The sequence below is a fragment of the Quercus suber genome, unplaced genomic scaffold (genome assembly GCF_002906115.3).
Source record: "Quercus suber isolate HL8 unplaced genomic scaffold, Cork oak 2.0 scaffold_3B, whole genome shotgun sequence".
Classification (NCBI taxonomy): domain Eukaryota; kingdom Viridiplantae; phylum Streptophyta; class Magnoliopsida; order Fagales; family Fagaceae; genus Quercus; species Quercus suber.
The window spans coordinates 1794328-1808140 of record NW_027071805.1 but is presented as its reverse complement, the minus strand read 5'-3'; the positions used below and the strand labels follow the sequence as shown (position 1 = coordinate 1808140).

The following is a 13813-nucleotide window of genomic DNA, read 5'->3' as shown; positions in this document are numbered from 1 at the left end:
ATGTTATTATTGCCTAGGAGCTGATCTATTCCTTGAGAAATAGGAGAGGAAGAGATGGTTACATGGTGGTGAAGATTGATCTAGAGAAAGCCTATGACCGCTTAGAATGGAGTTTCATAAGGATGGTGCTCACTCATTTTGGCTTTCCTGATAATATTATCAATCTTATTATGAGTTGTGTGTCAACTACTGCTACTTCGATGCTCTTTAATGGAAGTAAGCTCCAACCCTTTTGTCCATCAAGAGGCATCTGACAAGGAGATCCTATCTCTCCTTATCTGTTCTTCCTTTGTATGGAGTTTTTGGGGGCTCAAATTTCTAGGATGTGTGAGGAGAAAATGTGGGATATGATCCAAGCTTCAAGAAATGGTCCTGGATTTTCTCATGTCCTCTTTACGGATGACATTTTACTGTTTGCTAAAGCTGACAATAAGAATTGCACGGCCATTATGGAGGTCCTTCATAATTTTTGTAACTTAGCTGGATAGAAGGTGAATTTTGGTAAATCTAGAGTCTTCTTCTCTCCCAATGTTTCTGGTAGGAGAAAAAGGACTATATGCAGAAGGCTTGGTATCACAGCTACAAATAATATGGTAGATATTTGGGTTTCCCTATCATCCATAAAGGTAGAGTGGGAAATGCTTTCAATTTTATCCTTGATAAAGTCCAGAGTAAGTTGGCTGGTTGGAAAACTAGGTTACTGTCGAGAGCAGGGAGACTTGTGCTTGCTAAGACAGCTGCTGCCCCTATTGCCGAATATTATATGCAGTGCCATAACATCCCAGCTAAAGTTTGTGATTCCCTTGATAAAATGATGAGAGATTTCATTTGGGGGTCAACTGAGGAGAAAAGGAGAATGCATATGGTAAGATGGAGTACTGTTACTCTTCCAAAAGAGCTGGGTGGCTTGGGGATCTATTCAATGAAACAAAGGAATGAAGCCATATTAGCCAAACTTTGTTGGAGGTTGGCTCATGAGGAGGGGAAACCTTGGGCTAATATGTGGGTGACCAAATATCTCTGTTCCAGCAGAATGACTGAGCAAGGCCAATATTTTTATTCTTATACACAGCATTGTATGTTGCAGCTTGTTGATGGTTAATTTTATTTTTTATTTTTTAGGCAACATGATAGGTTCCTAAACGCATCCAGCAGGAGAATGTTGCGAAGTTAGCTAGTCTCCCTCATGCTGGAGATTTTTGTCTCGTAAAGAAGTTAGCCAGCATATTGAAGCTCAAGCCAACAAACACAATTAACTGTATCATTTTTTGGTATTCTTGAATATTTCATACTATAGCATTGTTACCATATTAAATGTGTCATTATTTTTAATGTTTTGTTTATAAAATCTTTATTAGTCAGGAAGAATGATGTTGAATGAAACAACAGAGATTACAAACTCCATGCTTCGGCTTTTAATTTTCTTTTTACTTTATCCTTTTAGGTTTTTGTTTAGCCAGATTTCTGATTATTGATACACCTCTTCTCTCTTCATTTATTACAACAAGAATCTATAATTTTTCTCCCTCTCTCTCTCTACAAATTGGGTGCTTTGTGGCCTTCTTTTGCTTGATGACTTCCCTTTTCAGCTGAACTTGTATGCATGACAAAATTGTTTGGTTTTTCTTTTCTTTTCTTTTCTTTTCTTTCTTAGAAATTTGGAAGAAAGAATAAAAATAAAAATAAATAAATAAACGTTTGAGTAACGTTTTTCTTTTTTTTTTTCATTAAACTTTCATGCCATTACCAAAACTGCATGCAGTAGTTAGTAATGCGAAGCAACCTGCCGCATGCAGTTTTGGTAATGGTGTGTGAGTTTAACGAAAAAATCATGGGCTTGTCCCACATCGGTGGGGTGTTTGTGTGTGTTTGGATTTATAACTTTCTTTCTTAGATTTATGTAAATGCCCCAAAGTACAAACTTATTTTGCAGAAATATCCAGTATTTATACATTATGGAAAATGGAATATAATTCTTTAATTTGTACAATATGGCTTTCGCCATCTCCATACACTATAACTGTAGCATTTTTCTAGGGCTCCTTCAATTCAACACTAGTCATACTTGTTTGTACCTTCAAGGCATTTGCCACAAAATATGATTTTCCCTAGTAGTACTCCCCCCCCCCTATATTTAAAACGGTAGTCCCAAAACTGTATGCCAAAATAAGCTACTACCAAAATATTTCATTTTAATAAACAAACTTAAACGGACACCAATTTGATACTCAGAGCATTAGCATTGGGGAATGCTAATGCCAAATCTAAGAAAAATTTGAATTTTAAGCCCCAAAACAATTTACATTGAGGAATGCTAAACAGCAGTATTGCAAATTTTTTTGCAATATTGCTACAGTGCAATTCTATGTTTAGAATTGCACTGTAGTAAGTATTGTAAAAAAATAATAATATTTTATTTGGAAGAAAGCTGAAAATGAGAGAGAGGAGAGAGAGAGATGGGAGAGAATATACATAATTTTGAGATATATTATTTTATTATGTAGATATATTATTTTAATAAGTAAAAGAGGAAAATAGAAGTTTGGGATGTGAAAGTATTATAAAATGATATGGTATAATGATAAAGTGATTTTTTAGAATTGTAAAATAAAGTAGAATTGAAATTTTTGAATGGTAATGCTCTCATAACATCATGCTAAACATGGGGCGGGTGAGGCTAGAATGCCACTGTTATAACTCCACACTTTTGAGAAAAACTAAAAACCACTTTACCATAAAGTGGGCTGGAGATTTCATTAATATTAATTCCATTAAAAAATCACAACCAGCTGTTTGATTCAACATCATCCTTCCTAACTAATAATAAATTCTAAAGATTCTATAGAGGAAAACAAACTTAATAGTATTGAGCTTAATTTAGCAGCTAAAAAAATAAAAAGAAGCTTAATTTAGCATATAGCTCAAATGTTTTATTTTCATTCATTTTTATTCTTTCTTTCAAATTTCTAAGAAGAAAAAAAAAAACCACACATTTTTGTCTTGCATACTAATCCAGCTGAAAAAGGAAGTCATCAAGCAAAATTAGGCCACAAAACTCCCAATTCGTAGAGAGAGAGGGAGAAAAATTATAAATTATAAACTCTTCATTCTTTTTCTTTTTTTTTTTTGGAGAAAATGGATTCTTCATTATTGTTGTAATAAATAGAGAGAGAAGAGGTGTATCAATAATAAAAAAAAATCTGGCTGTTAGAAATACTGAATGAATAATTGTATTGTATTTCTCAATAAAAGAATATACATGAGTGCTTTTATATAAGAGACATATGAGTGCAGTACAAGTAAGAGTATAGTACAAGAATGTGTGTTGTATAAGTAATCTAGTTGGGTCTAAAACCCACAATACTATATACGTTAACGACCCCCCTCAAACTCAAGGTGGATGTGAGACCAACTTGAGATTGTCAACCAAAGTACGAAAGCGTCCCTTAGGATGTGACTTAGTGAAGATATCTGCAAGTTGATCATTAGAGGAGACCGAGATTAGCTTGAGAGTATCATGGACAAGATAATAACGGATAAAATGACAATCGATCTCGATATGTTTAATCTGGTAATGGAAGACATCATTGTGAGTAATATGAATAGCACTCTGGTTGTCACAATAAAGAGGAGTAGCAGAGGATGTAGACACACCTAAGTCTTTGAAAAGCCATCGTAGCCAAAGAAGCTCAGATGTGGTATCAGCAAGGGCACGATATTCTGCTTCAGTACTGGAGCGGGTCATATGAGTTTGTTTCTTACTTCACCAAGAAATCAGAGAAAAGCCAAGAAGAAAGCAATAACCAGTGGTGAAACTGTGATCAGTGGAATCTCCTGCCTAATTAGCATCAGAAAATGTACGGAGAATAAGAAAAGACTAAGCAAAGTAGAAATGACCATGGAAGAGAGTGCTCTTTAGGTATCTAAGAATGTACAGAATAGCAGCATAGTGAGTCGATCGTGGAGCAGACAGATACTGACTCACCTGGTGAACAGCATAGGAAATGTCAGGACGAGTGATAATGAGATAAACTAAGCTGCCAACCAAGCGTCTGTAAAGTGAGGGATTAGACAATGGTTTCTCCCCTGAAGGAGTCAGATGTGCATTAAACTCAACTGGAGTGTCAACAGTCTTGCTATCAGTGAGTCCAGCTCGAGACAAGAGTTCAAAGGCATACTTGGCTTGAGTAATATAAAGTCCATTTGTAAAATGAGTGATTTCAAGACCCAAGAAGTAGCTGAAATGTCCAAGATCTTTCATCTCAAACTACTGACTGAGAAAAGCCTTGAGTTCTTGAATGCCATTGAGGTCATCACTAGTTATGATCATATCATCTACATATAAGAGAAGTAAAATAGTGCATTTGTCAGTGGGACGAAGAAATAAGGCAGAATTATAATGACTAGCCATGTAACCCAAGTGAGAGATGGTAGAGCTGAATTTGGCAAACCAAGCTCGTGGAGCTTGTTTAAGGCCATAAAGTGCACGTCAAATGTGACAAACCTTGTTTGAGTCAACAGAGAGAACAGAAGGAGGTTGCATATACACTTCTTCATTTAAATCTCCATTAAAGAATGCATTTTTGACATCCATCTGAAAAATGTCTCATTTACTTGCAACAGCAACAGCTAAGAGGGCACGAATAGATGAGATACGAGCAACCAGAGCAAAGATCTCTTCATAATCAATCCCATATTTTTGTGTAAAACCTTTTGCAACAAGACGAGTTTTGTAGCACGCACTGGACCCATTAGAGCAAGTCTTAATCTTGTAGATCTACTTACAACCAACCACAGATTTTCCAAGAGGAAGTGTCACCAAATCTCAAGTATGATTTTTAGATAGTGCATCAAGTTCCTCTTTCATTGCAATCTGCCATAAAGGGTCAGTGGAAACCTCACGATAGATGTGAGGCTCATGTAGTGTAGTAAGGACAGTGTAATAATGATAGTCAAGTAAATGTGCAAGAATAGATCTTACCCAAGTTGAGTGACGAGGTGAAATGTCTTGTGCAAGATCTTCAAGTGGAGCAGGAGCAGGAGACCCAAGCTCAGGATTGGGGTTGAGTAACTCGTCTTCAACCTGTTTATCTTCCACTTGTTCATTAAATGGTGAACTAGGAAAGAGATCAGTGATATCTGATGGTTGGACAAAGAAGTCTACAGCAACAGAATCAGGAGCAACTGCAAGAGGATCAGGAGCAGCTACATAAGGAATATGTGCCTCATCTGGAAAAAGATCTAAGATAGAGGAGGAAGACAAGGAAGCACTGAAATAAGAAAGCTCGACAAAGAGGCGATGTTCCTAAAAGACAACGTTGCAGAAGATACGAAGACGATGAGAGACAGGATCATAACACCTATACCCTTTTGAGTTTCGCCATAGCCAAGAAACAACAAAGCCTTGACCGATGCTCGAGTTTGTTATGCTCATGTAGCTGAAGAAGAATGAAACAAGCAGAACCGAAGGAGCAAAGGTGNTTTTGATATTGTCAATGAGAATTGGGTTTTAAATATTTGTCAATGAAAATTGGGTTTTTTGATATTGCCAGCGAGAACTGGGCTTTTGATGTTGCTAATGAAAATTAGGCTTTTTAATATTGTCAACGAGAACTGGGCTTTTGATGTTACCAATGGAAATTGGGTTTTAAATATTGCCAATGAGAATTAGGCTTTTTTGATATTGCTAGTGAGAACTGAGCTTTAAATATTGCCAATGAGAATGAGGTTTTTGATATTGCCAATGAAAATTAGGTTTTTTGGGGTGTTGAATCCTACTTCCTAAGGTTCAAATCTCAGTTACAACATTAGCATCCTTCTAATTTAATGCCTATCTTAACCTCATTGGCTAAATAAAACCTCAGAGATCCAAGCATTTAATGCAGATTATGTTGATTTTACCCATGTGTGACATTGCCCAAAGAGGCAAGACAACCCAAAAGAGAATCCATCATTTATAGCCAAATCCTAGGATAATCAAGTATGCTATTCTGCCTCCTGATTAGTTCCACGTTTTTGGACTTTTGATAATTAATACCTCCCTAAACTCCACTATAAAAGGATAAGCACATCAGCCCACAAAACACACACCAAGCCCTCTGAAACTGTTATTTTTGTTGTTCTATCAAATTTCAGCTTGTTGTTAGCCCCACTAACCCATAAATAAGCCACTTATGTCCATACCCACTTAGCTTCAAACATTCTCTTTCCTTTTCTGCATATTTTAAGTTCATAAATGCCTCCTAATTAGCCATAAACTACCTTCTTTCCCATTAAAGACTTGGTTTTAGCATTTCCCATTATAAGCCTACACACTCACTCACTCAAAGCAAACCTTACTACCCCATTCATGCCCCACATATATATTCCCAAGAATCTTTGTTCAATATTTGCTACATTGAGCTAGGATCTCTCTCTCCCTTCACACCATGCCAAATAACCCTTTCCTCCTCACCATGGAACCATTAGTTTTTTACTTTTTGTTTTACTATTGAAGGATATTATGTATTTGTAACAATGAATTCTTCTTCCATATTGACGTAATGATGGCTAAAAGTACAATAGACTCCCCTAACCAAGACACACAAGAACTTTCAGAAGTAAGCACTTTTCAAAATCTGTTTAATAATTGACTACTGGACTTTAAGTTTAATTTCACTCTATTGTTGGAGAATCTATTTTTCTTGTATTGTCAAAACAGGACTACTAATGTACTAATTAACTATTGTGAAGTGTTTTATTGGGCTTTGTTATTATTTTGTCAAGGTGCAACCTTTATTTCTTAGTTGGATAGGCTTATCACTACACCGAAAGCCTTTGGGCACCATCTCAAGAGCCTGTCATTGAGTCTCGCTTGGCTTCTCCACATTGCATTCAAGAACATCAGCTTTTTCCCTCAACACTTATTAGGAAGAGAACTTTTATTTTCCTTGCTTACTGTTTTTAATTAAGTGCAATGTTATGGGGAAATTGTTTTTTTGGGTTTGGGGGAGGGTTGGGGGGGGGGGGGGTATATATATATATATATTATTAATAACATGATTCCTTGTTTAGGTTTTAATATTTTGCGTACTAAAATATCCTCACAAAAATTCTTAAACTCTCTAAAATACCCATATCTTTTAGTTAAATAATTTTAAATTAAAAAATATAAACTGGTTAAAAGAGTAATTTATTGTTCTTAAGTTTAAGGCTATTTTCTTTATCTTCTCCATTCAACCTAAAACTTAGGACAATATTTCTATCTCATTTTTAAACATTATTCTACGTTACTTTACCCCTCCCTTTTTTTAACAACAGTTTTTTATATATCATTTTTAAATATTATAACATTAAACCAAAAATACAAATAAATAAAGAAGAGCATTATTGCACGCACAAAGTGTGTGTGTTTGTATGGCTATTGTGTCTGTGTATATATATATATATATATATATATATAACTTATGGCCATTAAGCCATATGATATAAATTGCTATAAATTGTTGAATTTAAGATAATGTTTTACAAAATAAAATGATAATAAAGTGATTAGATTGGTTAATTAGAAAAAAAGATTTTCAAATTTAGGATTTTTTTTAATAAATAAACAAACATGTTGGCCATTTATAAATAAAAGGAAGCTTCTAGGGAGCTCCATTCTCAAGTTCCACCACTTACCCACATCCACATGTTGGCACTTGGCATTGCCTTTTCTAATATCACATTCCAATGCAGTGCTTTTTTTTCTTTTTTCTTTTTTCCAAGTCATAGTCATCAAACTTTAGCTGTTTGAAAGTGCCAGAGCAATCTATCTTTTCTGTCAAAAAAAGAAAGTTCCAGAGCAGAGACGCTTGATTTGAAGAACCAAGATGAGAGTTTCAGATGGCAGCACTTGAGCTTCGTCCACTACCACTCCACTTCTTCTTCTTCTTCAGAAAATTTTATTTTATGGTAATGTGTTCACACTTTATCTCAAATAGGAGATTTCCTTTATTTTCACGCTACAACAAATTCTTTTGTACAGTATGACATCGCCACACTGCAGCACTAAGCTATAATATTTACTAATAACAATCAAATTGAAGAACTCCACAATGAAACCTCACTGTCAGTTTCCATGTTATCTCCACCATAACAATGAGGCGGTGGAGGCAACAACATCCCCTCTGCCATATTTCTCAACAATCCTGGCATGTCGAAAACCGCCTCCTCATCCATAAAAACTACACTTTCAGGCTCTATCTCTGCCTCCGCAGCCACTGTCACTGCTGCAGCTGTATTTTCTAACCTCCGCCTCAAGTCATCCCCAGAAACACTGTCCAACTCTGCTGGCCGAAATGCCTCAGCCGCCTCCAATGAAGCCCGCCGAATATCCTTTGCCGCTGCCGACGCTGGAACCGGGAGCCTCCACACCGAGTCAGCAAAATTGAGACAGGCGTACCGGCCGCGGAGCGCAATTGCCGCCACATCATGTGCACGCGCCGCCATTTCTGCGGTAGGGAAAGTCCCAAGCCAAATCCTTGACTTCTTATTTGGCTCCCGCACTTCACAAACCCATTTCTTTGAGTTCTTCCTTCTCACTCCACGGAATACTGGGTGTCTTGTTTCTTTGAACTTCTTTCTCCCGTCTCGATTTTTAGGATTCTTCGAAGCCAACCTGACCTCCTCGTGTGGTAAGTTCACCATGTAAGCATCGTCCATATATGTCTTAAAACTCTTTGTTTCTCGGTACTTTGAGTTTAGTTAGCTTGTTTATTGAAGTAGTAGCAGTAAATATAAGTTAGCAAAGGGTTTTTGTTTGTACTTGTGTTTGTTGAAGGGAGTAAGAACTAAGAAGAGGAGAGTTGGAGATATATATATATATATATATATAGACGTTAGGGCTTATACACAACGCTAAGCAAAGAACTAAGGAGTGCGATAAGTAAACGCGCTAATTGTGGACACGCTAATTGTGATAAGTAGCCAGGCTGTGAAGGGAAGATATTTGTCACCAAGGATAAATCATCACAAAAGTTTACACAATTTTTAACACAGTTCCTTATGTTACGAGTTATGAATGACAAAGAAAAAGTAAAGGGAACATGTGGGTTCACATTATTTCTACTGCTCATATTTTGACAAGTGATGAATTGTGACAACGGTCAAGTTGTGTAAATTTTTGTGATATTATCACTTCTTTTTAATAGGATATTTGTAGCGGTTGGTTTTCATTTTGAGCCAAGTGAATTGGGGGAACTGTATGGTGACACGTGGAGAATTTGTCTTGTTCAGGATTTTGAGTGAAAGTGATTAGGCATAGTTTTGCCGTGGCAAAAACGTGGTACGTGTGATGTGTGTGAGAGTGTTTTTCTACTCTCTCTAGTGAATGAATATTCGGTTGTATACAGGTATCAAATTCAGCCTGACATAGTCAAGACATTATCGCAACTTTTTGTACTAATACTTGCCCGTTTTACTTTATTATGCAACTTATTATTTTTTTTAAGGAGTTTGTAACTCATGCATATACATAAATACACTTAAAAGTATACAATAAAATGTATAATATATTTTTTATATATATATAATTTAAATACTATTGATAGTTATTTTTATATTTCGTTAACTTTTAAAAAAATTTGTAAGGATATTATTAAGTATAAAATGTAAATTGTCTATATTTTTTTAAAAAAAAATTATAGTGGAACATTTTTTTTATTTTTTATGATTCATTTATTTTAAATTCTTTGGTTTCTGTATTTAATAACTTACTTGGATAAATATTTATGATGTGATCTCACATTTGATTCTAAAATTAAAAAATAAAATGCTTTAAGAATAAATAATTTAGGACACATGATGCAAAATTGAAACTCTAATTTGGAATTTTAATTTGAGTTTCTCTCAATTTCACCTATTATTATTGTGCGTACCCAAAATGTTTGGCTGGTGGGCTTAACCTCTACATGAGCTCACAATCTATTTGTTTTGTGGGCTTTTGTGTTTCCTGCTGTAGGTGGTCCTATGCTTGGCAGGCTCAAATACAATTTTATTTCCATAAGCCTTTCTCTCTCCCTCACAGGATCACTCCTTTGCTCCCTCTGAGTGTTTGCTCTCTTCTCTTAGTATTTTTTCCAGAATTGCCAACCCCTATTCTTCATTCTCTTCTCCTATTTATAGGCAAAAAATGAGTGGGGGTGTTATGATTGCTCCTCCGTATTAGTGCGAATGAGGGTCCAATTCCATCATCCCAAAGTGGATGCCCCATCAGAATAGTATTAGTGGCATTGGAACTGATTCCCATTTTTAGGGGCCAACTCGGCAGCGATGTCCTCAAAGGCACTATCGGGTAGCCGAGTATAGGGCACCTCGAATGATACTGTTCCCGGCCAGGATAGAGATAATCGGGAAAGGTTTGATCGCGTTATCCGTACTAACGCGGTCCTGTTTTAGCTCCTAGGCCCGGGATGGGCCAAAGGTGTACGGATCGAGGTCACAAGTTAATCAACGAGGGTTAAGTAATGTATTGGGCAATAAGTATGCCACATTTTTTATATCTAGAAAACTGTTAAAAACTCAAATTCAACTCAATAGAACTATATATGCTTGGATTAGACTATTAGAAATCCAAGTTCCAATTTTTATTTTCCTACGCTTTCTCAGCAACCAAACATATACAAGAGAATATAAAAATGCACAAGCATTTTCATATTAGAAAATGAAGGATAATGAAAACTTAGAGAGAGAGAGAGAGAGAGAGAGAGAGAGAGAGAGAGAGAGAGAGAGAGAGAGAGAGAGAGAGATTACCAGGGGGTAGAGACTTTGTTGGAGATCTAAAATCGACTTTGCTGGCCATCGATTCGGTTGATCACTCGGATTTCCAGTGGCCTGATTCTAAGCAGCGTAAAGCTTAGAGCAATGATCAGTAAACGAAACTTAAGATTAAGATTGACGGTGGGGTGCTATTTGCATTGTTTACTTATAATTATGGTGGTTATTGCATGAATTCATATTTTGGGGTGTAAAGTGCAAAAAATTCTCATATTTTTTGGTGGATTCCCACTTTTACAATATTCTTTTCTTCTTTTTTAAGTGATGGGTTAAGATTTTATTTATTTTTTATTTTTTTTATACTAAGGATCCGTTTGGATATCACTTATTTTGTTGAAAACTGAAAAAAAATAAATAAATAAATAAGTTACTATTCATACTACGGTTATTGTTCATTAGCCTAAATGCATTGTTCATGTCCCATTAATAGTGCAATAGGTGCTGGTTTAAAATTAAAAAAAAAAAAAAAAAAAGTAGTCGTAGACGCAGGGGGAGAGATGTGCAAACCAAACGCTCACTAAGACTTAAAACTTAAAAGAGGTTTCCAAAGGTAAAAGAGAGAGGTTGAAGAATTCTAATTTTTTTTAAAAAAATAAAAATTAATGCTGGGGTAACTTTGTATCTTGCTTGTGATTAATGCTTCCCGATTTCACCAAAAAGAATATAGGAACTTATTATGAGTAGATCTCGTTTTGGCTTTGTACCTATTTTTAGTGATCAATCCATTAATTTAGGAGTGTAACAAATTAAATCATATATTCCAAGAGTAGCAAATTCAAAGGGAAATTTCATTTTAAATATAATGTATATATAATGGATTGATGTTTGATTTTGCTACTTTTTGAAATATCATGACTTAATTTACTATTTTTTAACATTTCAATATTTAATTTATTACTTTTGAAATCACGTGTTTTAATTTGTTACACCCCTAAATTATAGGTAAAGGGTTTAAAATGACAAATTTCATTTTTTTAATATATTATAATTTTTTAGTCTTAGTTGTTAACATATGATATTAAGTTATTTAATATATTTAAAAAAAGAACATAAAAACAAAAGTTATATTTCAATAAATAAACAAATAAGCCAACATAGCCTAATACAAATGTCCCAAGCAAAAATAAGTGGCCCAATACTACAAACAACTGACCCAAATGAACCCAAGACTATTATCCTTATCTTTTTCTATGTCCATGTGCTTGAAGCAGTCATGCAATGCAAACCATTTGGGGGAATTTAGGGAGATTTGGTTTGAAGGGTGAAAGAGAGATTTCCTTCATACCCCACTGGCCTTAAAAAAGAAACTGTAAATGGGCTTGCAAGAGTGTGAGCCCAAGAATAATGTTCCTATCCGTGCAAACCAAGCACACGTTGAGAAAAAGCTGCTGAAACGGCCATGAATTTTGGCAAAAAAACACAACCCAGTATAAATTCTTGGCCATTACCCCATTAATGACAATTGACATATAACTTCAAATTTAGTAGTTTCAAGGTGCCCATCCTAAACAAACTAAGACTACGGCATTTTTGGTGTAATAATTACTCCATAAGTACAAAGAATTCTCTCTCTCTCCCTCATCACATCGCCCCAAACTTACTCCTTTTTTTTTTCCTATCTATTTTGTTTAAGTCTTAATTCAGCTTTCATTGGCCATTTTATCCCCTAAGAGCATTTATATCTAGTTATGCATTAAATATCACCAAAAAACTATTTTCTCTATTTTATATAATTACTTTAACAGTATATCTTGCATATATATATATATATATATATCCTTCTCTCTCTCTCTCTAAATTATTGGTTGATTATAAGCGGCAATTCCAATTAACAAGTAGAAAAATGATAAGAAATTGTGTAAATTTTGGGAATGATGTTGGGGAGGGCGAGAAATGCTTCAAAACATTAAAAAAAATATTATCAAAGAAAAGGCTTAGTTGTTGTTGCATTTTTGAATTATTTTGTTGTTGAGGAAATGCATTTTTTGAATTTGGTATCAAAGAAAGGAAAAATTCTACATTCTTCAGGGCCCAAAAAAAAAAAGCAAGAAGAAAAAAAAAAGGAGGCAAAATTCATTAGCTTATGTATATTGTGTATGAGTGAGTCATTAATTTTGTGTATTGCTGTTGAGCAAACTTATTTATGTGCATCTACCAAACTAAATTTATATCACCTCTGATCAAAGTATTCCTCTTACAATAGATTTTGGATTTTAAACCTTTTTATTAGGTACAATTGACACTGAATCTTGAAAAGACAAGGTAATGATTTTCCCATTGGTAATATAGCTAGCATTGAGATTAGTTTTTGTGATTAAGATTATGCAATGAAGTTCTAGAACCCTACAATAGAAGGGCTATATTCTGAAAATGAAAAGGCTTAATGGCGACGTTGAGACCGTTTTATTGCCAGGCACAACAAGATCATATCAACATCAATTGTTCTTATTTGATTCTCAAATATTATTTCAATATTTTTATTCTTATACACAACATTGAATATTGCAACCTGTTGATGGTTAAATTTTTTTTCATACTAGCCTTGTTACCATATTAAATGTGTCATTATTTTTAATGTTTTGTTTATAAAATCTTTATTAGTCAGGAATAACAATGTTGAATGAAACAATAGTACAAACTCCATGCTTCGACCTTTTCTTTTTACTTTATCCTTTAGGCTTTAGTTTTGCCAGATTTTTTTTTTTTTTTTAATATTATTGATACACCTCTTCTCTCTCTATTTATTACAACAAGAATGAAGAATCTATAATATTACTCCCTCTCTCTCCACGAATTGGGAGTTTTGTGGCCTAATTTTGCTTCATGACTTCCTTTTTCAGCTGAACTAGTATGCAAGACAAAAATGTGTGGTTTTTTTTTTCTTCTTAGAAATTTGAAAGAAAGAATAAAAATAAAATGAAAATAAAACATTTGAGTAACTTTCTTTCTTAGATTTATGTAAATGCCCCAAAAGGTAGACTAAATATTAAAGTACGAACTTATTTTGCAAATATATCAT

The 13813-nt window shown here is 34.6% G+C and overlaps 1 protein-coding gene across 1 annotated transcript; it reads right to left on the bottom strand.

Annotated features, from left to right (window-relative positions):
* Positions 1–7546: 7546 nt before the first annotated feature.
* On the bottom strand, positions 7547–8810 carry LOC112009258 (dehydration-responsive element-binding protein 1A). The gene has a single exon (XM_024041593.2). It carries the CDS (start codon positions 8680–8682, stop codon positions 8056–8058), a length of 627 nt encoding a protein of 208 aa, XP_023897361.1. The 5' UTR covers positions 8683–8810; the 3' UTR covers positions 7547–8055.
* Between the last annotated feature and the right edge of the window lie 5003 nt (positions 8811–13813).